The sequence below is a fragment of the Crassostrea angulata genome, chromosome 6, assembly GCF_025612915.1.
Source record: "Crassostrea angulata isolate pt1a10 chromosome 6, ASM2561291v2, whole genome shotgun sequence".
Classification (NCBI taxonomy): Eukaryota; Metazoa; Mollusca; class Bivalvia; order Ostreida; family Ostreidae; genus Magallana; species Magallana angulata.
Window position 1 is genome coordinate 57,309,548 of NC_069116.1, and position 26,629 is coordinate 57,336,176.

The 26,629-nt window shown below is 34.4% G+C and overlaps 2 protein-coding genes across 3 annotated transcripts; one reads left to right on the forward strand and one right to left on the reverse strand.

Annotated features, from left to right (window-relative positions):
• Window positions 1–2: 2 nt before the first annotated feature.
• Window positions 3–13,865, reverse strand: LOC128186837 (E3 ubiquitin-protein ligase RNF34-like). 2 transcript variants are annotated; one of them, XM_052856767.1, is made up of 9 exons: window positions 13,733–13,851; window positions 9,309–9,424; window positions 6,605–6,790; window positions 4,563–4,862; window positions 4,166–4,366; window positions 3,588–3,725; window positions 2,680–2,887; window positions 2,539–2,565; window positions 3–2,411 (listed from the first exon to the last, which is right to left on the reverse strand). In XM_052856767.1, the coding sequence occupies exons 3-9, from the start codon at window positions 6,770–6,772 to the stop codon at window positions 2,227–2,229; spliced, it is 1,227 nt and encodes a 408-aa protein (XP_052712727.1). In that variant the 5' UTR covers window positions 6,773–6,790; window positions 9,309–9,424; window positions 13,733–13,851; the 3' UTR covers window positions 3–2,226. The 2 variants fall into 2 exon arrangements, with proteins under 2 accessions (XP_052712727.1, XP_052712726.1); XM_052856766.1 differs by lacking the exon at window positions 9,309–9,424 and having other exon boundaries at window positions 13,733–13,865.
• Window positions 13,866–16,804: 2,939 nt separating this feature from the next.
• Window positions 16,805–25,487, forward strand: LOC128186834 (argininosuccinate lyase-like). The gene is made up of 16 exons (XM_052856762.1): window positions 16,805–16,942; window positions 17,023–17,130; window positions 17,409–17,495; window positions 18,486–18,569; window positions 19,882–20,036; window positions 20,258–20,335; window positions 20,749–20,826; window positions 20,949–21,001; window positions 21,112–21,174; window positions 21,600–21,714; window positions 21,879–21,963; window positions 22,434–22,493; window positions 22,608–22,691; window positions 22,778–22,858; window positions 23,172–23,278; window positions 23,560–25,487. Exons 1-16 carry the CDS (start codon window positions 16,937–16,939, stop codon window positions 23,705–23,707), a joined length of 1,392 nt encoding a protein of 463 aa, XP_052712722.1. The 5' UTR covers window positions 16,805–16,936; the 3' UTR covers window positions 23,708–25,487.
• Window positions 25,488–26,629: the final 1,142 nt, after the last annotated feature.

Below are 26,629 nucleotides of genomic sequence, written 5' to 3' on the forward strand. Positions count from 1 at the left end.
AATGATTGTTTTTCAGAAATACTTTTATTTTTCAAACAAAATGGAAATTATCCTGGTGACAAGAATTAGTACACTGTACTTTCTTTTTAACCCTTGTCTTCGAGAACAAAGTAAAACAAAACGTATTCTAAACTACAGTGGACTCGCAGAGTCATGATGATGTATCAAAACACTTGCTGTGATATTCAAGAGTAAATGAACAAAAGCCACAATCCATCACAAAAATATAATGATAAATGCATTTAATTCTGCTTTAACAGTCTGAACAGAATTTTTCTTCCTTCTCCCAATGGAGAAGGGATTCGACATAAATCAGACTACTGTTTTAACAATTGGCCCTCACCTGAATTCTGAATATTGAGCTTATTCTAAATCAAAAAGTAACAGCTTGTAAAAATGATTTTACAAATCAAACAAAAAGAATACACAAAAACATTTAGGCATAGTTAATTGTGATTGAAAAACAATGAATATTAAAACATTTCGCTGTGACAGAAAACAATTCTTAGTCAGAGCGTTACATCTGCATGGCAGAACTTGTTTCCAATAGTACTATTTTTTTAAACACTGACAGTGTTGAAGAGCGTGAAAAGTCATTAAAAAAAAAAGAATGCTTTTTGCATTAAAATGTAATAAATACACTCACAAAAACTTGCTATACTGAAGTTTGAGTCTCTGGTTCACAAAAAAAAAAAAATTATTGATGCTCTTATGATACTCTTTAAAGGATAGCACTACTTGTAAGAGTTTACTGTATGTGGTATTCCTACAGAAAATCTGATCTTGTCTAGCATTACTTTACAACTTGATGGTGTTTTGTGATAATACTGTACAGTACCTTCTTAATGATACTGTAAAATGTTATCTTGACATAAAACTGTACAAAGGTGATTCTCAACATATATCGTGTCTCATTATTGTAGATATTGACTCAAATATCTAATTACTGTACACTGTCAGAGATAATACTGAACATTATCATTGTACGTTGTTGTCTCCAGATAATACTGTAAATTACTACTGTCCAGTGCTAGTGTCATCTTGTTAGTCATGCTAACATTGGGTTCTGAATGTTTCTTAAAAATAGCTACATATATCTGAGTTTATTTCCTGATCATATCTTGAAAAAATAAAAAATATAATAACATGTATACGAGACATATCATTAGTGGAAAGCAGTTGTGCAAGTTTAAAAAAAAAAACAAGAAAACTAAAATAGACATTAATAGACACATGATTGTTATGATGCGTTTGCTCTGGACTTGTAGAGTTCTTTCATCAGGATTCATATAGACAATTTGACTGTAGTTCTTTCATCAGGATTCATATAGACAATTTGACTGTAGTTCTTTCATCAGGATTCATATAGACAATTTGACTGTAGTTCTTTCATCAGGATTCATATAGACAATTTGACTGGAGTACTTTCATCAGGATTCATATAGACAATTTGACTGTTGTTTAAGCTGGTACCGTTCTACAGTCATGTAAATGTTGGAACAGCTAGGTAAAGTACGATTGCCAATAAATCTGCATGTTGTAAAAAAATAACTATATCTGGGTATTCAACAACATCTAAACATTAATACCCCAAGAACTTATCAAATACATGTATTTTTGGGATATGGGTAACATACATGTAGCAACCCTCCATGTATTCTCTCTGCCAGTATAAAAGCCTAGCTAAAACAAAAACTTACAAAGGTACATTTCAACACTACAAACAAAATTATTTCACTACAATAGATTTCTGGCATCCTCCCTAGTGACTGAAACACTCTGAAGTATATTCTGATCTTCTCTGATATGTAATAAAGCATATTAATTAATTCCTGCATTCAGCATGTTATAATGTCACCCACTTTGCAAGTGTATTCCATAGACAAGACATTGTAATTAATACTGATATATCACAATTAATTGTAAGTTCTGTACGGCATATAAAATTCTTACAGGGGGAAAGCATATAATAATCTCAGATAACACATGCACACACACTCAGCGATGTTTATGTAAAAAATTTTCTACCACAGCCTGCTAGGCAGAAAAGAGCAAAATTGCTCATGTCACTCGTATATGGCACCAGGGTACTGGACTGTGCAGTGCTGGGGAACTATATAGTTGTCTTCAAAAGTAAGATTGATTCCTGTATATAATGTTTTATCACAATTGATTTGGTCCTTTGTAGACATTGTCCAAAATCAGAGCACTTAAATGACATGGTCATTAACTCCTGAATATGTGGACTGCTCGCACCACATTCTGCCGACATATAGGGCATTCCGCAAGGCGACGCCCACACTGGGTACATGTCACCATGTGGCCACACTCCAGAAGGACACAGTTAATTGCTGCGTCCATACAGATCTTGCACAGCTCATCCTCCGCGGATGCCACATTACTGGGGGCACCTGCAAAATATTTAAACTCGGTGAAAGGATGTAGAAAGAAAAATAGCTTTGAGAATTCAGTACAAATTGCAGGAAGCAGAAGTTTCCTTTAGACTTGATTAAAACAGGACATAAAATAGGTACTCACTGTCAGACGCACTAATTATTTCTTGTGCTGAAAGAAAAAACATCCCCAAAATATATTTTTCTAAGAGTTCTTTTTATGGAGATTAAACAAATTTACAAAGCCGATTGGAAGATTGAGGAAAACCCATTTTCCTAAACTTACTTTTCTGTTTATTGACTTGATGCTCCTTCCACAGCCGAGTGACCCTCAGATGTAGTTCACTCTTCTCCACACAGCCCTTGTAATCCACAAAGTTATTGACCAGCACCTCCTTCATCTGTCGCACGGTCAGGCCGTCGATTTCCTCCTCCGACTTGATGTCCTCCAATGTGTACCGTTTCACTCTCTCCTGCTGCTCTTGAACTTGGTTCTGTGAGTTAACATTTGTAAAACATTACTAGAGTATTGTGAATTCAGCTTGGTCAATGTTTGATCAATTTTTGCAGATTTCATTGATCTAAGGGGGCTGGATGGTCAACAGTCTGTCGTAAACAATTAAATTTCATATTTTTGGCCATTAACTTAAATTTAGTAAAGAAAAAAACAAAAAAATACTGTAGAATCATTTAAATTCGTGGGTGCCAATTTTCGTGGATTGTGGGTTTTTTGCTTATTTGTGGGGATGTAATTTCGTGGATGCACCGATTTTCAGTTTCAGGAACAAAGATACTCTTTCAAAATTGTTTTCGTTGAGGATGTAAATTCGTGGGGGAGGGTTACCCACGAATACCACGAAAATTGAGCCACCACGAATTCTAATGATTCCACAGTATTTTAGCTTTAAAATTTGAAAATTTTCCTTTATCTTTTACAGAGCTCTTTGTTTAAAAGAGGTAAATATAGCCTAAAAGTGGCCACTATCATCCAGCCCTCTTAATGGGGTCTCCAACAAATAGTGAAAACAGTCTCATAAGTGACACCATAAATTCACACCATCAAAAACCATGAAAACACTGCCTCCAAAAAATCTGATGATTATATAAAACTAATCTTTTGACAGCCAGACAGAAAAACACTTAAACACAATTTTAACTACTGCCCATCATAATGATTCTGTGATGATCTCTAACCTGAGCTTCCTGTTGCCGCATCATCTCCTGAAGTCTCGCAGCAGCCCTCAGTTCCTCCTGCTGACGCTGACGTAATCGTTCCGCTCTAGCTGCCTCGGATTCATTCTGTTGCAAAGATTGGGATCGCTGGGGCTCTTCCTGGAAAAACCCCCCACAAAATATACCATGAATTCCATTCAGTATCACCATGCAGATAAAAGTATCATATTCTTTTATAAAGAAGAAATTTGTTAAACTGGCATGGAATCACTTGAAGATTACTTTCCCATGATCATACTACACCAAACATGAAGATTGTTTCTTTACAGGCATTATACCCAGATCATAAGTACACTAAGTGTGGAGAAAGGCCAGAGTTTATACAGAGATCAATGGTATAATGTTTTCCTTATAACAAAGTGCCAGGGAACGGAGATTTTCCTTCACTTTAATTGTAATTCGTTATACCTGTCAAGTTTACATCTAATTAATTAGTCATGGGGAATGAAAATCCTTTCACTGTAAGTGTCAATTCATTATAAGCGTTCGCTATAACTGTATTTTACTGTATACATGTACACAGATCATTATAAGTATACCTGGTGAGGAGGCAGGCCCTCCTGGAGGGACTGAGATCGCTGCTGATTGGTGGATGTGGTTGGGGGAGGGACAGGATCCGTGGCCATCCGGGACCTCTGGGGAATTTCCTGTTGAGAGTTGGAGGGTGATGTTCTACTACTACTGCCTGATGAGGAATCTGGATTGGGGATATTACCACGGTTACCATGTATATTTGTAGTCTACAAAAAAAAATATATAAAAATTCAAAAATACATTAATTTCTAAATGCAGCCAAAAAGAGTTTTCTATAAAAGACTGATTTACATTATAAACTTAGAGGAACAGTCAAGAAATTTATATAAAATATTAAACAGTCAGAAAATATTATTGAAAACTAAGTGAAATTACCCATACAATAAGATAACTAAAGCTTACGGCAGACTGAGATGAGCTGGAAGACCTTTCCTCTGAGTTGTTCTGACTGACCACACCGAACGTGATGACCAACAGGTCAATCAGGTCGTGCTTCTCTCGGCACGTTTCCGTGGAGATGTTTCGCTTGTGCAGCACACACCGCAGGTCCTTGACCTTCCATTTCTGGAGGTCTTGTCGTGTGAATCTACCCGAGGTCAGGATGTTACACTTCTTACATTGGCGATGTGATTTTTTGACATTCTCCTGTAGCTGCATCACACAGTTAGCACAGAAGTAGCGACCACAGTCCTTACATAGTTTCTACAAGCAAATAAATGAACGTGAGCGATATAACTACCACAATCAGATTTGTTTATATACCTATCAAACAGTTTGTACATATATCATGCAGATTATATCTGTAGTACACAGAATGATATACATTCCAGCCAGGTTATTTCACTTAAAATACACTTATGGTATGCTTGTTATATAGATTTGATCTTTATTAAATTTTATTAAATAAATTGTACAATAACATATGATACAAGTTGTTCTCATACTTTAATCTTCACATTCCAAACATACAGGTTAAATAACTTATCAAACAGATTTCTAACATCTTGATTTTGTACACTTCATACTTAGGTTGTATGCTTATGTAATTACCATTCATGTTGTTTACTTTACATTTAAGTCTTGCACTGCACTCTAATCTTCCAGGTTTTATAAATATACCGGATATATGAGTGTATTAAACACTTACAGGGCTCACAAATAATTAATGGCCGTATTGTCTCTAATCAGTTATTTTTATTTTTTAAAACTGGGCTTATATTGTTTTCTGAATAGTATTTTAGGCCGGTTAATTCTTTTCAACATATTGGTCTAATGGGACATGAGGCTGTGAAAATCCTAAATTGACAAGTGCATGCACATTCCAGATAAAAGCCCAAGAGACTGGAGTAGTGAAAAATTAAAGTTATGTTTCCAACCCTGACTTTCATACAGATCATATACATGTATCACATTTCAGTGACGTCATCTTGTAGGAATTTTTCAGCAAATATGAATTTCATATAGCGGTATGTCAATGTATGACATGAGACCAAAACCAAAATTCACAGCCCTAAAACGAATAATTAAACTCTAATGAAAACATTTAATTGCTAAATGATGCAAAATACTGTTGATATTTCTCCAAGAAAGCCTCACCAGAGTCTGCAAAAGATAGACAATGTCTGAAGGCTGATCTTCACATCTACATCCCACCACTATACCGTACTGACTATAGAGTGTGTGACAGACTGGAGTAAATGTGAAATGCTTCCTTCTGATGTTTATATGTAAGTTTACATACATGTCACTTATCATCAGTCTACATCAAACACATCACTAATGGCTGACCTTGGTGGCTGGCCAACTTCCTCATAGGAATGTATTCTTGCATTTTCTTACACAACATGCACAAGAATTTAGTTTCTTTACTTATAGACCAAAATCATAAAGTTGTGCATTCAAAGATTAAATTTATCTTAAGCTTGCAACCCTTCCTAATCTCCTAACAAAGTCCAACCTGTTTACATTTACCGGATGTTTATGTTAGATGTTTATATCTGCATTATTACTGTAACTGCATTTGAATTTCAAATTTTTATTTGTAATTTATGAACCATTAAATTAAAAAAAAAAATCTATTGATTTTATAATAAGGTTATGTAAGCAGATTTTTAATACTTCTACGAATCCTTTACACATGAGAGTAAACAAGATTTCCTTGTTAAGTCTAGCATTGAAACTCTGACATCAGACTCACAACAATGTACTAAATACAATAAATAACATAAATACATGTATTATAATACAATCATTGTAACTTTTTGTCACCATACATTGTTACAATCTCAGGACACGTCAAACTATGAGGGAAACTTTTACAGGCGTAAATTGACCCAGTTTCACGTTGTTTATCAGTTGTATCGTAAAGAACTTCCTGGTTCCCAGAAAGAGTATACAAATAAAAATAAACAGATTAAATGACAACTGTCCGCTGACTGACTGACCTTTCTGTTGAAGATGTGGAAGTTGGCATTGCAGGACTCGCACACCATCTCTGGGGAGGTGGGTCTAGTGGGGTTAGTGGGGTTAGCTAGGTTGGTGCCGGGCTGTGATGTCGTGTACGCATGTGTTGTCTGAATGTCATCGCGCACAAAACTGGCTCCTTGTCCCATTCAGAAAGATGACGACACCTAAGTATGAAAACAGAGTCAGCTGCATGATTAGAGATCAGGGGCACTTCACACAACTCATTTCTCTGTAGAGCAGAGTAAATAAACAGCTGTGTAATAAAGCATAGCTAGCCGGGCAAGAAGTAGTCAAAACTAAATTTTAAAAATATATAAGGTATGATCATAGATAAACAAGGAGTTAAATAATCACTGATACCAGAAGGATATAAATGTCACAGTCACGCTTACGTTATACATGACTGAACTTTTGCGAAATACTTGAAGCAATAAATAGCACTGACCTAAGCCGTTGTCATCATGTGTTAATGACATTTTGGTGAAATTACTCTAGTAATACCGGTACATAATCTTTGCAGAAAAACACTTTACAATAAATGAAAGATTGGCAATTGATTCACATACTTAAAACACATTCTTCATACAGTGAATGAAAGATTTGATTCACATTCCATGCAGAAAATATTTAAAAACAAAATGCAACAATTTACTGATAAAATCTTCTGATTGATTATTTAATTTAATTACATTAAGATATGAATTAAATATGATTATCAAATAATAATTAAATGATATAAGCCGGCCAGCCTGTTCCAGAATCTTTGAAGGAAATATTTAAAACAAAAATACAAGTTACTCAGTCTGCCAATGGATCAATTATTTAACACTGAATCAAAGATTAGTCAGATTAAAGATTGAAACAAAGGAGCTCGAGATGTCCAGTAACCATGACGACTGGCCTTGAAACTGCTCAGTACACCTGTCTAAGCGAGCAGAGTCTTTTAATTCCCGACGACATTGATTTTTTCATTATGCTCATTACTCTTCCTCCTCATTAACTAATAAGGCTATTTTATTTGGAACTGTGAGATATCCCATTACAGAAAGACCACCGAGTAAAATTGATTCACAAAGGTATACCGATATTCATTCACCACAATAAATATAAGGACACTGAATCTGTACACAGGAAATGTGACCAAGACATGAGCTCCATATATACATTGTAATCATATCTTTTGAAAAAACATATAGCTAAAAGTAATTGAGAGAGAGAGAGAGAGAGAGAGAGAGAGAGAGATGTGCAAATATTAATGGACAGTCACCGTCACACAGTGACCACTGACGGAGTGACAAAGGGACAGATAGATAAAGTGACCATAGACTGAGTAATGACAGATGATCAGATCCATTACAGGCAGAGTGATTGACAATGGGACAGTCACACACACTGACAAAGTAACCAAAGATTGACTAATTGAGTGACAAAGGGACAATATATAGATGTACTGAGTAAGGGAGATAGACAGACTGATCACAAACTAAGTAGTTGACTTCAGTCATACAGAGAAACAGTGGTCAAGGACTGAATGAGAGAAGAATAGTTAGGTAGACAGACAGATATCCCTGTTACATTTTGTCAGTTCCAGTAAAACTCGGTTATAGTGAAGTCCAAGGGACCACTGGATTTACTTCGCTGTGTAATTCGTTATATTAATTTGTATATCCATTGTTCTTTTCCACTGTAAGTGCACACGGAGGAACTGCAATTATTTTTCTATAATCGCAATTGCTCTGTCTGTATACTATGATATCATAAAGGTGTGACGTCATATACTTTTCCATGACGTTATAGATTTAAACCACTATACGATACATCATGTGTTTTTTTCCAACTCCAAAAAATTGATGTATTTAATTAAAACATGTCTTATAATAACAGTCTAAATGTTTATTTTTGATGATACATCATGTGTTTTTTTCCAATTCCAAAAAATTAATGTATTTAATTAAAACATGTCTTATAATAACAGTCTAAATGTTTATTTTTGATGCAATAGCTAAATGTCAAGGTCTAGGCTAATAAAGGGTATTTGCAAGTGGTAAAATGCAATTTATATAAGTAATAAACAACAATTATTTGGTGAACATGGCGTTATGAATAGCAACTGCTCTGCTGGCATATTTTTATTTCTTAAATATACGTATAGCAAATTCGTAATAATAAGTATAGCAAATTTGTCATATCCATGTTTTCTTCAAGATTACTACCATTTGTGGTTACTGAGGCATAAAATAAAATACCTTCCTTAGAAACCTTAAATAATAATTGGTAAAAAATAGGATTTTTGCAAAAATAAATTCATTCAAACAATTATGTCTATTGGTATTTGGTTCAAGTATAATTTTAAAACTATAAAACAATTTGTATAAAAGATGTAAAGTTCATTAATTTTCACCTCTACGACACTCAAAATCAGTTCGTTATATACGTAAATTAATTAATTATAACTGAGTTCGTTTAACCGTAAAGGTTTAGCAAGGATTTGTTAAGAATTTTGCCAGGGACTCCACAAAACTTCGCTTTATCAAAGATTTCGCTCTACCTGTGTTAAAACTAAACTGGTTTTACTGTAATTATTTTTCCAAATGACTTTTGAAAATAGCGATTGCCAAAGTCCCTTAATTATAATCGACATATGTGATCAAAATCTGAGTGGGTTATTGCATTATACAGTACCATCACCGCAGATCCCTTATTTAACCAAGCTCCCCCAGAGGTTAATTAATCCTTTCCGTGTTACACCATCGTGGTTAATTCATCACTGCAGCCATCTTAAACAGTGGCAGTGTGACCTACCATTGAACAAGGTGATAGATCTAATTTTACCTGTACACTCTTAGAAAATAAGACAACCACCTAACATAAGAGTCTGCATTCTCTACAAGCCCTGATGCATTGCTTCATTTCTCATTATATGATTACGGAACATATTTTATGCACGTTTTCAAAACTATAAATTATTTTAAAGAAATTTTAATTAATCATTTGCACAACAATTTTCATGTAACTGTGGATAATATTATTATTTAAAAGACATTTTTTATCATTTCCTTCATATAATCTAATCTAACATAATCTAAGTTTCTAATTTTTTCTTTCTCAGATAAATGTGCAAAATATTTGTATAAAAATAGTTTTGAACTGATTAACTTTATTTCCAAATGTATCTTTAATTAATATTCAAATATTTGATTCCGAAAAATTCCTCATACATTTTACTACAGATATCAACAATTTACTTGCCTCTGATATTCTTCTAAACACCATCACCAGCCTCCTTTAGCGAAGTGGTGCAGTTTGTTTACATTTAAAATGGCGACTCTTGTTCTCAACATGAATTTAACAAATTTCAATTTCCGAGGTCAGTTGGCATGTTTAAGTTTGAGACACGTAAAGTACCTATATCACTTACTGTAGTAAATTGACTAAAGAATTTAATGGTACTAATTTTTTCCACAGTATTTGTGTGAAAATAAGGTTAATTAGTCCAAAACTAGTGCAATTTTTTGTGCCCCATAAATTACAGACCAGGAGCTACAGACCTGCAGCTAAGATGTTCGTATATATACCGTAATGTCGCGTGTATAACACGCACTTTTTTTCAGCCAAAATTTGATCAAAAGTGGGGGGTGCGTGTTATACATAGGACTAAAATTTTACCCCATTTTTTCAAGCCGTGATTCTTAACATGCTTAATACCTCGGGAGACGTGACTGCCGATATAGCGTGTTATGCAAGTTGTATGAGTGTACATTTTCTGCTGATATAGCGCGTTATGCAGGTTGTACGAGTGTAAACTAAATACTAAATTTACTGCATCAGAAATACCTTATTCTTAGTTTTATTTCCATGTATTGAAATATTTATCCACTCTCAACACTATTTCTTGCATCAAACAAGTTTAAATATCGCCAGTGTATTCGCCATTACGTAAGCAATCACCTGTTGACTCGGCGCGTGGTCAATGTTTGTTTAACAATTTCCGGTGTCAGAAGCATGCACCTGTCTTGTGTCGGACTTCACATGGTGTTTTCAAGTGCATGAAGATTAGCGATTATTCTGATTTTATTAAACTTGATTACTTCGTGTCCAGTTATGCAGTTAAACGTTATTGCTTTACAAAGACACAGCTAAAAATACATCGATCATTTGTACGACTTGATAATGACGATATACGACATACATACGTTTCTTCAGAATGTTTATTTAACAACAATCAATGAGTTTGACTATAATTAATCAATTAAATCATTTCTTTTGATGTTGTTTTGGTTTATATCTGCAAACATTATAACTTTTAAGCTCGGTTGCCGTTCTTCCCTACGTATGATGATCTTCAACTTTTCCACTCTAATGATATTTGATACCGCCAATGTAAATCATGCCGTCCTTTTTAAGTAAAATTTTAAGAACTTTGACTCTAATATCGCTTGGGCAATGTTCCGATCACGAAATTACAGTAATTGCGCTTGGGTTACAAAATTATCATTAAACATCGATAGTTATTTGGAAAATTGGCGGCCGTCGATTTTCATCACTGTGCTATGTTCCGATCACAAAATTAAAGAAATTGCGCATGGATTATAAAATTATCATGAAACATCGATTGTTTTGGGGGAAATTGCGGCCGTTGAATTTGCCATTTTTTGGGTGCGTGTTATACATAGGACCTGCTGTTTTTTCGCTATTTTTTGGTCAACTTTGGGGGGTGCGTATTATACACGAGTGCGTATTATACACGATACATTACGGTACTTCTCTTATAAAACTTATAACAGAAATAAGAGTGTACTTTAAGCTTGGTAAGCACTTCACCTGTTGGTTTTTATTTATGATTACGTTTGGGATTTTTAAAACAAATAAAAAACAAAAATTTGACGTTCCCCGATACTGTATAAATTGAAGCTAATGATGATCGAAAGATCGTGTTCATAGTTCTGCCTTTGGTAAACAAAAGTTGCTGTTGGTAAATTTTTAACTACCATTGGCATGTCATTGGTAATATAAATGTTTTTTGCAAATGGTATATTTTTCTGCAGACGATCTAGAGCGTAGGAAGTATTGGTAAATGACGTCACAACTCATGATAGACAAGGCCACGAAAATCAAGCCATTAGATCCCAGTTTTGGTGAGCGATTTTCATTCTTAATATGATGACTGATGTGCAATATATGATAAAAATGTTGTTGTTGTATAATTACTGCAGTAAAAAGATGTTTGTTGTTTGACATGTTTACAAATATCAACTTTACCATCAGGTCCAGTACAATCACTAGATTTAGGTATGTAAGCTTGAATTTTCTTACCTAGCTTATTTACCTACTTGAAGTAATTTCATTCAGCTACTCAATCGTACTTTTAATCTTATATGGGCATTTGTACAAAAAGTCACACTTAGTTGCAGAAATAATTTCAACTTTGAACTGATCTGAAAAAAATTCATGAAAAAATCACTCTTTAAAATGTTGCTCTTTCAGCACAATTGCAGTTTTGAGGCTAAGTGTAACTGTTTATGTGTTACCAAACAGGTACTTCTTAAATGGAATAACAGAGAACAGTTCTGGTTAACATCATAACTGATTTGTTACAATTCAGCAAAATGCAATATGAAGAAATCACATATATCCATATGCCTCATTGCACATAAGGTGTCATGCAGTTACTCAAACAATAGAAATGCATGTTTTGCTTAAATCTGCTCAAAAGCAGCAATGTTTTGTCAACCATATTTTGCTCTGAGTTGCTTTTCTAAAACTACACAGTACAAATACAGGCTGACAGTTCCTTGCGACTTTTGTCTGTTTTACATAAAATGCAAAATTTCATAAAGGTAGGTTAAAGGTAAATAAAGCTATGTAGGTAATTCAAGCTACCTAGCCAGGAGTTTTCCTTGCTTAGTTTTGGGTCTGTTACCAGACCCATTCCCAATCCAAAAATTACTGATATTATCCCAAATCCAGATCCATTTTTCCCAATCAAGTGTCAATATTTTTAAAATATCAGAACATGTTCTGCTGGTATATAAAATGCAACTTAAACAGCTTTTTTTCTTCATATTTGTTTATTACTGAGCATAAATAATAGTCCAACTTGAGGGGCAACTTCATTGACACATTCGCTTTCCGTAACTTCGCCAGAATATCCTCATCCTGTGCATTAATTTCAACCGATGTTATTTGCTTTTATTAAGTGATGATTTTTAAAATTGGTGATTTATAATTATTAATAATTGTGCCAATTAAATGCTAAAACTATCATAAAATTGTAATTCTGCAGTTGTATAATGGTTGTAATTGGGTCAAAGGATAAGACTAATACCCCAAAATGCAAATATCATTGCCATAGAATGCAAAGAATTATTTCATTGCATGTTTGTCAATTGGCTTACATAATTATAAAACATTTCATCTATAAAAGGTTAAAATGCATGAATTTATTTAACTTTTACAAATTGGAAAACTTTAAGAAATTTGGAGGAAACTGTTTTCTTTTAATCTTTGAATGTAAGTGTGTGTCTCCTTCTATTTTATTTCAGTAACACTTATTATTTAAAAATTCAGTTTAAAATCTGTATATATCATTGTTATATCGTAAAATAAATTAAGTCTTCCAAACTTCTCACTAATTTCTGTGGGCATATAAAATTCTGCCATAGGTTGGTCATCAACTAAAACTAGTATGTTTTTGTAATTTTTCCCAATTTGAACAGTTTACGCGTCAATTTTCCCAATTCCACGGACCCTGGACCCAGTTTAAAAACAGTAGGAAAACCCCTGCTAGCTAAATTTAGTGACTGCACTGGACCTGACCAATCTAGACTCCCATTGCATGGTTACATTGTCAACAGCATTTGTATGCCAAACCCGTTCAGGGTTTATTGGTACAACTGGTACAGTACCATTGTCATCCAATTGTACCAATGATATATTGAAAGCTGTAAGAACGCACCCATTGAATGTTGAAGACCATGTTACTGAGTATATGATTGCAGCTTTCATTTTAAAATCTGATATTGAGCAGGTAAATTGACAAGATTCGAGTAAATGAACGTCAAATTAACAGCTGTGCGTGAAAACGATAGGGATGACAACATACTTACATTCAAAGATTAAAGAAACGGAGACTAAATGTTGTCTTCTTACTCTTTCGGTTTCATGACAACTTCAAGTTCTAGTTTCTTCTGTCAATGCGCCATAATCTCCAATGCCTCAAATTTACGTCACAAGTTCCGAATCTTTGATACGCTTATAAATCATCGGATTCTAAAAGATGCTTTACAGAAGTAAAAAAAAAATGTCCCGGTATTTTTACGGATTAATACGGAAAATGTGCTTTAAAACATCAAGCAAACTACCTAGTGGCATAGTCATAACATCTCTCTCTCTCTCTCTCTCTCTCTCTCTCTCTCTCTCTCTCTCTCTCTCTCTCTCTCTCTCTCTCATATGTCTTACATTTGTTATGCAAGTATATTTTGATGGTTTACAGTGTATCTAGGTGTTCAATAGAAAATTCATAAAATATACATTAAAATTTTATTCAGACTTATGTTAATTAAATATCGAAAAAATACTGTATTCAGTACAATTAAGCACGTGTTTAGCATAACACGCTGAATTTTTGATTAAAGTTCTTTACGAATATAAAAAATTTAGTTTTGAAAGGGCCGACACCCACTTTAACTTGTTGAGAACTTGATAAAATTGAGAAAATTATTAGATGTGGAAGTTTTAAGTACTTTGCACTATCCCCAAATGGATTATAATTTTTGATTTTGAGGATTCGCGAAAGTGTTTTTTATTAGTTTAAACTTTATTTCATTTGAATTGTACATCAATATAAACAATAAATAATACAAACAGGATTCGGAAACAAGTTGTTACAACATATATTAATCCGTTTCCTTAAGTTGACTTTCAACTATTAAAAACAATAATTGCCCTTGCTGAATGGCAAGTATATTAGGAACAACAAATGAAAAAAAAGATGAAAAATTTAACAAAAAAATGAAAAGGAAAAAATATGATAGAAAATATACAGAGAGAGATATCATAACTTGAATTAGCATTAAAAGTGCCGAGTAATAAACAGTCGTACGATGCAAAAATAACAAAATCGACAATATGGTAGCAAGTGGAATTAAGTTACAAATCGTTTAGTAGCAGAAATAAATTGATGTACATGTTTGAAAATGTTTGTATTATAGGAATAATTTCTATCTGGGTCTCCAAATAACAGAATGTTTAAAGTGACCGGTCTTAATGGGTCAATGAATTTTTTCCTTGCATCAGTGTATAGAGGACATTCCAATAAAAAGTGTATTGTTGTTTCAATTTGTCCACAGGCACAATTAGGATTATCTATGATATGTTTTTCAGATAAATGCGAATTAAGTATACTACAATTGAGTCTAAGTCGTGTGTGTAAGATCTGTTCTGTGCGCTTACCAAATAGAAAGTGTCTTGGGGTTTTACAACAGTTTGAGTTAAGCACACGTTTCAAATTGGATACTGGAGGATTTTCTTGGACACTTATCGGAAGATCGTTCCAAAGCTGTGTAGTGGACGGTAGAAAAGATTGTGAATAGTGGTTTGTATTAGACTTTCGTTGAGTAATACAGTGCGATCTTCTTGTGGGATAATGATGTGTTTCACTGATTCTTAAGGGGATTAGAGAAGATAGATAATCTGGAGCACTTCTATGGACCATGGTGTGGAATTTTATTAGTTTATGTTTTTGTCTACGATTGTGTAGAGTGTCCCATCCAACCTCTCGATACAGATCATTTAAACTTACGAGTTTTGTCGCACCTGAGACTATATGCGCGCTGCATGTTTTTTATTCAATACTCGTCAAGATTTATGTATAGTGTAATCCCCTCCCCCATTAAAAATCATGATACGTGCCTGCACTGCCCTGCAGAGACATAAATAACGTATTTATGTCTCTTAATTGTGTCTGGCATATTACAAGAATATTTTGCGAACCAATTCTTTTTTTAAGTTTTTCAGTTCCTTAGGATGTGAGTAAAACCAATTTATTTTGCCATTTTTTAGTTTTAATCAATATTCTTGTAAATACTACGTAATGTATTTGTAAACATTGTATACCTGATTAAAAATAAATTATTTTTTCGAGAGCATGAAATTTTATTTTCCAATTCTATCCGCACTATCTTTCCAACAAAACTCTGATCACGTGATGTCAACAAAGTACTACCAATGTCAATGTGTGATGTACATTAGCAATTTAGCATCGATAATTCACAGGGGCTGACATTGCCTTAATCTCAGCGAGATTCGTCGAGACTGAAAAATTTTTGACGGACGTCTCTTCCGAATCTCAGACCAGTGCCACACAAAGTGATTCGGGAAAATTTGCACCAACTTCGGCCGGTTGTTATGTTAGAAATACGCTGAATTAAATCATCTGCTCGCTTCAACTTTTTACTTTGAACATCCCTTTAACTCCCTATCAACATAAAATGTTAGGTTCCTACCGTTAAAAGATTTATATCCCACAAAATATGAACTTGTTTATTTTTCAATTCATTTCCACACTCATTCACATCTCCAATGCTGAAGAGTTCCAGTCAAGGTCACAAATAGCCTGTTTCAGAATATGTCGTACTCAAAGGTTTCAACCTTATCATTTTATGAATATTTCATTATAAAATTAAAAGGTTTAGTTATAAATACCGGATATTTCCTTTTTATATATTATAAAATCCATATTTTATTTTTTTGGCAAATAACTTGACATCTAAATGCATTTATAAAGTTTTTGTTTGCCCTTTTATAGTTTTCTATGTAAAACTACGAATACAACATATTTTGAAACAGTCTATTTGTGACCTTGACTGGAGCTCTTCAGCATTGGAGATGTGAATGAGTGTGGAAATGAATTGAAAAATAAACAAGCTCATATTTTGTGGGATATAAATCTTTTAACGGTAGGAACCTAACATTTTATGTTGATAGGGAGTTAAAGGGATGTTCAAAGTAAAAAGTTGAAGCGAGCAGATGATTTAATTCAGCGTATTTCTAACATAACAACCGGCCGAAGTTGGTGCAAATTTTCCCGAATCACTTTGTGTGGCACTGGTCTGAGATTCGGAAGAGACGTCCGTCAAAAATTTTTCAGTCTCGGCGAATCTCGCTGAGATTAACATTGCCTCTGCTCGATTGCGGATAGATTTTCTATAATACAAGCGATTGTGAGACTTAAAACGATTGCAAAGTGGACACGTATTGAATTTATTTAGTGTTGCGTATCAGTCGACGTTTTAGCGCCAAATAATCAAGACATGGAGGTAAAAACTGAACAAACAAACAAATAAACATTATTTTTGAATTTCGGTACAATTTTAAGTATGATTTTCTTGACTTGAAGAAGCAAAAGCTATGGGGTGGACGATTTACCGGAGCTACGGACCCAGTCATGGAGAAATTCAACGCATCCATTCATTATGACAAGAGGATGTGGAGAGAGGACGTTCAGGTAGAAAGATAGAGAGAGGGGGGTGTATTCAATCACAATGACAAAATCTCGGGAGAGAGACAACCGAATATAGAGAGAAAGGGAGATGTTTCAGGAAGGAAAGGTGCATTCGTCTTTTATTGACTGGCAATTAAGAGAATGCAGAGGATGCATTTAATTAACAATGACAAAAGAATTTGGAAGGGATGTTGTTAGAGAGAGAGAGAGAGAGAGATAGAGAGAGAGAGATTTGTTGTTGAATCTGCCAAAAAATATAAACGCTAACTTTTGATTTCCAGGGAAGCAAAGCCTATGTCAAAGCTATCCAGAAAGTTGGATTAGTAACAGAAGATGAATGCAAATTGATTTTGTCAGGATTAGAAAAAGTAAGCTATTTTTTTTTTTTTATCTAAACACCTTTCTTGAAATGAATAAGTCAGTTTAGAATAAAAAAAAAAAACAATTATGTACACGTATAAGTATTGAAAGTGGAACCATAAATTTTTACAAGGAATGAGAATAAATCTCTGATGGAGAATATAGGTAAACAGAAGTTTATCTCTCAAATTCAATTTAATTTTCAGTTCTGCAAAAATTTTGTTTCTTCTCAGAAGCAGTTTTTAAATAGCTAGTTAGACTAGCTAGAGTACTTTAATTTGTACAAATCATGATCCAGCGGGTATGGTAGAGCCACACTGGGGGGTAGAATTTTTAGGTAGATATATATATATATGTATGTGGAGAAAAGTCTTTAAAAATCTACTTCTCAGAAACCAATCGGCCAGACAAGCTGTAGCTTGTGTTGAAGCATCTTCAGGTTGTGTGGATTCAAGTTTGTTCAAAACACGATCTCTGGGGATAGAATGAGGCTACAATGGGACCTGCAATAGTGCATTTTTTACGGAGGAAATAAAGTTGATTATACTCTCAAAAACTCAGTTGTTATAATATATGGTATTGCATGTACCTATATACAAGCATCTTGACATTTTTTGATTTTCGATTAACTGTGGCCCCTGGACAATTCAAGTTTGATTCAGGTTTATATTAATGTGAAAACTTGATCTTTTAAATCTTCTTGAGAACTTTAATGTTTAATATGTGTTATGACCATGAAATCATCCAGTTACAAAAGGGGCCCAATGTTTAGCATAATACTATTTGGTGAAAATTGTGAAAATCTTTTTATACAGGATCTATTTTACTACATTGTTCAGATATTTTGTATAATTTATAACTCCATACTGATAGTCATAGCTGATTTTATCACGGTGAGCGATGTGGCCTCTTGTTTATTTTATCTCATTTAATGTCCACATTGTCAACAGAAACCTATACTTTTTGTGTTAAAATAAATGTTCCAATAAATATGTCAGGTAGCAGGTGAATGGGAGTGTGGAAAGTTTGAGATCAAAGAGACTGATGAAGACATTCATACTGCCAATGAGAGGAGACTCAAGGTATGATCTACATAGTATCCTTGTGTACATACTGATGTATTATGGCAAGGTGCATGATTTAGCATTTGGGAGTGCATTATAGTTTGAAACTTTTTATTTACTGAAATTTTCCACATCTTGGATGTATTAAATCATTCAATAAATCTTAGAGATGTTATCTGGAGAAATAATCAACAAAGCAAATTTCATCCATATGTTTGATTTCCAGCTCTTCAAATACTAGAAAAACCATAATTTTACCTGCAGCTATATTGATTAATTTAGAATTAATTGTGGCAATATTTTTTATTAGCAAGAGGGGGAGATTTAATAACTGCAGAAAATCAATGTAATAGTTAAAGCAAATAAGCCAAGTAGCTGACTTGAAGTTGATTATATTTGCTTTGGACAGCTCCAGCATTTGTAATTTTATATGATCACTTTTGCTGTAATGGAATCTCTTACAGGGTCTCTAACTGTGGTATGTATGAAGATTGGAAGTGGACTAACAAGTTTTATGTTTTCATTACCCTAATCTTTTTGTACTAATTAATAAGAACAATTTCTAACACATACACAACAAAATCTAAGGGTGTGTATAATAAATTACTAACAGGGTGGGTAAACACAAATGAAGCTTATTTAACAAGTGATTGGTGGAGTGATATACTTAGAGCTGTTATAACATGAGTTTGGACTTAGTGTAGATGTGTCGAACAGCAATGTGACGTAGGTCTGTCTATTTCATTGCTGGCCACTCAGCCATGGCTCTTTGAAATCAACACAAGTTTTCTTGCTTTTGAGCTAAGACTATGCAATCTATGCATATTTCACAGGAAATCAGCATCATTTTTAACTTGTTTTGATGCAAGAAATTGAAAGTCACGTCCTACTGAAAGTCCAAGGTCTTATTGAAATGGTTCATTTTCAGTTGAAACAGCACTGCACTTTTTATACTTTGTTTGTATGTTATATTTATACTGCATTACTCACTACTCATTGGAAGAAATCATATACCATCACAAAATCATGAGGGATAATCTATATATAATTTTTAGTCCTAAATAAAAAGAAATCAAATGATATATTCACCTAATATGTCAAATGAAGGTGTGATAATATTTTGTGATTTCAAGAATGTGAATATCAGCCTGTTGGAGACGTGGGATTAATTCAGTCATGCAATATTATTAAAATCCAAAGAATTCTATCATTTAGTTGTGGCCAACATTAAATGTTTGTTATTGGATAACCTCCAAGAGAGCTGAACAGTTGGCTTAATAATTTATTTTCATTCAACAAATCAGCTAAAGTCTGCAGTAATCTTTTACAGGAGTTGATCGGTATAACTGCCAGCAAACTACACACAGGTCGTAGTCGTAACGACCAGGTCAGCACTGACATGAGGCTGTGGATGAAGAACGCTCTTCCTGAACTTGGGGCCGAGGTGCAGAATTTCATGTCGGTCATCATCACACGAGCCAAGCAGTAAGTAGCATTCACCCATTTCAGATTAAAGAATTCATTTTCTTTTTATATTCTGCTAAAAATATTCATTGAAACAATTCATTTAAAAATGAAATCCTTTAATTTAGATATGTATCAATTTCAGCAAGCTAGGTTTTTAATGGACAGAATATTGAGTTTGCACATATATATTGCATTAATGTTATTGTTTTACTATTATTATTATCAACATCGTTTTTCAGGGAGATAGATGTTTTAATGCCTGGCTACACACATCTTCAGAGGGCTCAGCCAATCAGATGGAGCCACTGGCTGCTCAGGTAGAGCAGGATAGAAATTTTGCCTTGCATATAGTTTGTGTAATATCCATCTTCTCGCCCTTTAGTTTGTTCATCACACTTTGCCTATAGCCCAGTTTCAAAACTCTGCTGAAGATACATGTACATATATTTGCATCAAATTTTGAAAAGATGCATATTGAGGAGACCATCTGTTTATTAATTTTCTGACTATGACCCCTTTGACCTTGACTCAACTAATCCTAATTATTATACAGCAAACACGCTTACATCAATTCACAGTGAAGTCAGTCTCAACCACCTTACCATACATTTGTATTGTAAACTTATTGGATAAATAAAATATAGTTACATCGATTCAAAATTGCCCCTACCAAGTGCTTTAACAATGGTATTTGGTATCTTCAACCAATATTTCACCTGATTATTTTCAGTTATGGTTGGATGTTGAAGCGAGACATTGAGCGCATGCTGGGACTGCAGACACGTGTGAACTCTTTGACACTGGGAAGGTGACCTCTACAATCCAATGTTATAAACATTTAAAGAAGTTAAAAATGAATCAACATTTACTAATTGAAATTTCCTAATTTTCCCCATTAGATATAAACATGGGGAAACTTTTTTTTTCTAGTGGGGCTCTGGCAGGAAATCCTTTCCCCATTGACAGAAAATCATTGGCAACAGGTAAGAAACGAATCAGGTGAATCATGATATTTGCTGATGCTGCTCTCGTAAGTTTCAAGGTAGATGTGACCTAATGTAATTGTATAGATTCTGGTCTTGTTTTGCTGCAGACCTTGGGTTTATGGAGGTGTCTGGTAACAGCCTGGATGCAGTGAGTGATAGAGACTTTGTAGGTAGGTGAAGATTCAACTGATGACTGTAATATTCTTAATGATATACAGTGAGATTGAAAATAAAAGCAAAACAGTAGCAAAAATAATAAGTGAGATCATGCAGGTCATCTTGAGGTCTGTAAAAAAAGTTTGTTCTGTATGTAACCAAGTAATAGTTACACGCATATTGATGATGATGGTATGGTATCAAATAAATTTGTGTAAAATGCAGACAGGTGAAATGAATTTAATTGTACACAGTAATGAAATATATAAAATGATTATTGTCGTAGATGTTGTTTACACAAAAAACACACAGCTTCATTGTATGGTATGGAGTAGTATTCACAATTTACTCACCTTGTAGATGCTGGTCAAGATATAAGATCCAAATGTTAAAACAAATAACACACCCTACTATATATATAATTTTTGTGTTTGTGTAGCGGAGTTCCTATTCTGGGCGTCCATGTTGGGGACCCACCTGAGTCGCTGGGCAGAGGATCTTATCCTGTACAGCTCCAAGGAGTTTGGCTTTGTGACACTGGCAGATGCCTACAGGTCTGTCAACTGTATTTTTTACTGATATTCTATTTGTGAGAACAAAATCTCCTCTTTTAATCAGTTTTAATCGTGTATTCACAGTTTTACTGACTGGGTACTCCCCTCCTTCTCATTTCATTGTCATAGGTCAGAATAACACTTGTATCTTGTCTTTATATTAGCACAGGAAGTAGTTTGATGCCCCAGAAGAAGAACGCCGACAGTTTGGAGCTAATTAGAGGAAAGGCGGGAAGGATGTTTGGTCATGTCAGTTTTCTAAAATGTATCTTAAATTTTGACAGAAAAATGTAGAAGATATAGAATTTTTATAGAGGCATACACTTCAGAACTAATTTCATATTGTTTAATTGCCTTCAAATTTTTTTCCTTTAAATGAATATTCAAGTATTCTCGTGCAAAAAAGCTATAATTGGTTACATGGTTAGAAATGAAAAGACTAAGGTAATAGATAAAATGATATTAAACTCTGCATTTGGTTGCTTGTCAAGTAAGATAGTTGTAGTGTTTTATTGTCTTCCTAATTTTATAATTTTTAATCACAATCACTCCTCTTGATTCTCTTTCTTTTTAACCACCCTTACGCTATGAAATATGGGTACATGTATTAATGGTCAAAAGAGATCCTAATGGGCCTTTTATAATGCTAAACCTTTATTCGTATTATGTTAAGTCAGTATGTAGCCTCAACCATATCCCTTATTCTCTCATTTACCCAGTGTTCGGGCTTTATGATGACACTGAAGGGTGTTCCCAGCACCTACAACAAAGACCTACAGGCAAGCCTCTATGTTCACCTCCATTTCAGAAATGTTTTACATTTTACCTAGAAGATTCAATTAATTTTGAGGATGTTTTGTTGCAAACATTAATGACTGTTTCTCTTCTTGCAGGAAGATAAGGAAGCCATGTTTGATGTGTATGACACTTTGTTAGGTGTGATCAAGGTGGCCACAGGTGTGCTATCTACCTTAAAGGTATGTCTAATAGAATTACGATAACTATACAACATTAAGAAAGTCTTGTTTGAGATTTCATGATGTGGAATGACCTTGATTTTCAGATATATGGAGACAAGATGCGACAGGCTTTGAGTCCTGAGATGTTGGCCACAGACATAGCCTATTATCTGGTCAGAAAAGGAGTAAGTCATAAAAGTACTCACAGTTAGTACATATACCTTGTTTATTCTTAAAATCTTAAAGCTGAAAAATGGAATATTTTCACAGTTTTTATATAAAAACTGTGAAAATATATTGCTGTTCTATTTACCTCAATTTTAATCAAAAAAGATATACCGGTATGTAAATAAATTACTGTAATGGCCTTTACATGAATTTATCTTTGGAATTTCTTAAAATGTTATAAAGTTAACAATATTATAAAGTTCTGTTTTAGGTAAAGTGGTAAAGTTAGAGTTGTCAAATATAGTTTCTTATCACTTTGGTAACTTACAGATCCCGTTCCGAGAAGCTCATGGTTTATCTGGAATGTGTGTGGCTCTCGCTGAGAAGAAGCAGTGCCCTCTATCTAGTCTAAGTCTGGAAGACTTTAAATCCGTAAGGTACGACAAGCACCAAAATGATCCAGGCTCAGAGGAATTTTGAATACAGTGAAGTTGAATCAGATTTCATTTAAACATAATATTCCTAGCCATAAACTACTTCTTGATAAATTTGAAATCATCATTAACAGCTTTAGAATTAAATGTATTTTAAATATTTTCCTGTAATTCTATACAGAACTCCTTTGTTAAGAAGTTCCAAAATGGACGTGACCATCTGGCTCTTTTTAAAGGTCATGAGCTTCAACTAATCACAAAATCTCTTGCTATATATTTTGCAGTGAAGAGTTCACTGACGACATTTTATCCATCTGGAATTATGAGATGTCAGTGGATCAGTACAATGTGTATGGAGGGACAGGAAAGGAGAGTGTTACAGCACAGATAGAAAACTTACAGTCCTGGCTGGAGCAGTTACAGTACAGATAGAAAAAAATTACAGTCCTTGCTACAGCATTTACAGCACAGATAGAAAACTTACAGTCTTGTCTGCAGCATTTTCAGCACAGATAGAAAACTTACAGTCCTGGCTACAGCATTTACAGCACAGATAGAAAACTTACAGTATTGGCTACAGCATTCACAGCACAGATAGAAAACTTACAGTCCTGGCTGCAGCAGTCACAGGACAGATAGAAAACTTACAGTCCTGGCTACAGCATTTACAGCACAGATAGAAAACTTACAGTCCTGGCTACAGCAGTCACAGCACAGATAGAAAACTTACAGACCTGGCTACAGCATTTACAGCACATTTAGAAAACTTACAGTCCTGGCTACATCATTCACAGCACAGATAGAAAACTTACAGTCCTGGCTACAGCATTCACAGCACATATAGAAAACTTACAGTCCTGGCTACAGCATTCACAGCACAGATAGAAAACTTACAGTCCTGGCTGCAGCAGTCACAGCACAGATAGAAAACTTACAGTCCTGGCTACAGTATTCACAGCACAGATAGAAAACTTACAGTCCTGGCTACAGCAGTCACAGCACAGATAGAAAACTTACAGTCCTGGCTACAGCAGTCACAGCACAGATAGAAAACTTACAGACCTGGCTACAGCATTTACAGCACATCTAGAAAACTTACAGTCCTGGCTACAGCATTTAAAGCACATATAGAAAAATTACAGTCCTGGCTACAGCATTTACAGCACATATAGAAATGAAAACTTACAGTCCTGGCTACAGCATTTACAGCACATATAGAAAACTTACAGTCCTGGCTACAGCATTTACAGCACATATAGAAAACTTACAGTCCTGGCTACAGCATTTAAAGCACATATAGAAATCTTACAGTCTTGGCTACAGCATTTACAGCACATATAGAAAACTTACAGTCTTGGCTACAGCATTTACAGCACAGATAGAAAACTTACAGTCCTGGCTACAGCAGTTAACTGTGTGAGAACCTACTGACTACAGCAATAAAGAAATAATCCAGAACAAAGACAGAATTCTTTATTTCTTTATTTAAAAAAAGATAACATGGTTGAAATGCCTGTTTAAAATTGGAACTTATTAGATGCATCAACGTTTTGCCAATATAAGATCCTATTAGAATGTTTCACTGAAATTATTAACTGATAGAATTACTTCTGTAGCAGTTTGTATCATCAACACCCCCTCTTTGTTTCTATTGGTTTAATTAACACTTGTCACCAACACTGGGGGGTGATGTGTGGTATATGATTATATATAAATGCAGATTTTGTTTGGTTGTAATTTGTATGCTACCGTCAATTACAGCAATGTCAGTATGTAATCAGGTATTTGAATATCAGATCAAGCACTGCTGGACTCGTATGCAATTTATTTTCGTTACAATTTCTTTGATCTGTATTGCATCTTCATTCATAGCAATTTTGGAAAAATTTCTAAAATTATTATCTACTGAATAATACAACCTTTATGAATGTTAGACACATCTGCAAACGTTGCTAAATTTTATCATGGAAATTATTTATAAAAGAACATTCACCACGTGGTAATTGTTCAGCTGGCTTGTTTTTCACATACAGTTTTCAAGAATCAATCTTTGAATATTATAAGAATCATTCTTTGAATATTATGAGGTGATAAATTTGGTCGGAATGTGATCATTTTCAATAAAGCCTGAAGGGCTTTATGATAGATTTGATCACACCCGAACATAAATATAAGAATGACTCCTTATTGCTTATATTTATATAATTTTCAGCAATTAAATATTCAATCATTTTTTTCCATTTCGTATAATTATGCAAACCTCGCATGCACTCCAAATAAATAAATGAAATCAACACACACACACACACACTCTCTCTCTCTCTCTCTCTCTCTCTCTCTCTCTCTCTCTCTCTCTCTCTCTCTCTCTCTCTCTCTATATGTCACAACAAAATACTAATATTTTGAACAACCTACTCGTGGGCAACTTCGCTCACCACTTTGGTGGAAATCACGATCTGCGAAGCCACCACGATGCACATTTACAGAATCTGAGTATTCTTTGATTCTATATTTTCTAGAACCTTTAAAATGATCGAATTAATGGTATATATCCACTATTCCCTCAAGAGGATGCTGAAAAACTATCTATCCACAAAGCTCAATGGTCTTTTAAAGGACAGGAGGACGTTTATTTTCTCTCTATGCCAAAATATTCTAATTGCCATAAATCACATGACTTTCACCTTATCTAATGCCCACTTTTTTCTAATTTTTCTAACCCTCATCCTGAAGAGTGCATCAGGAATCCTGTTCCTGCTATAATTGGCGGATGATGGCAGAAAGTTCTAGATCCGACTCATCCACCAAGTCCATGTTATAGTCCAGTGGAGTTGACTTCCATTATGCTTGATAGTAATACTGCCAAGACATTGAAATGATTTCTAACATTGAAATCAATGAAGAAACAGGAGAGCACGTTGTGTATGGTTGTTGCACCAGCTAGTCACTGCCTCCTCAAGGTGGTTGTTTGAATTCTCGAAAAGTGAGACTGATAACTCCCAATGACAAAACTGTCAGAAAAAATCCCAAATAAATGCTGTCAAACTGTCAACAACTGAACAACGCTTCCTTCAAGTCCCGAAAACTCTCTAAGTTTTAGGAGATTTTAGGAGATAGTACTCTCTACCTTCCAAATATTCAGTTGAATTTTACAATACATGTACTCAGTCATCATGAGACTCAGTTCCTCAGTTGTTGTTTTAATTTTTTTTGGGGGGGGGGGGGGGGGGTGTGGAGTGGTAAGAAAAAATTGTTATGTGAATTATCATTTAGGCACTAGGCGGTAATTTTGGACTCTCCCATGGTAAACCACTTTGATTGGGTCATCATCTCAGCGTTTGGAGCGAACGGTAA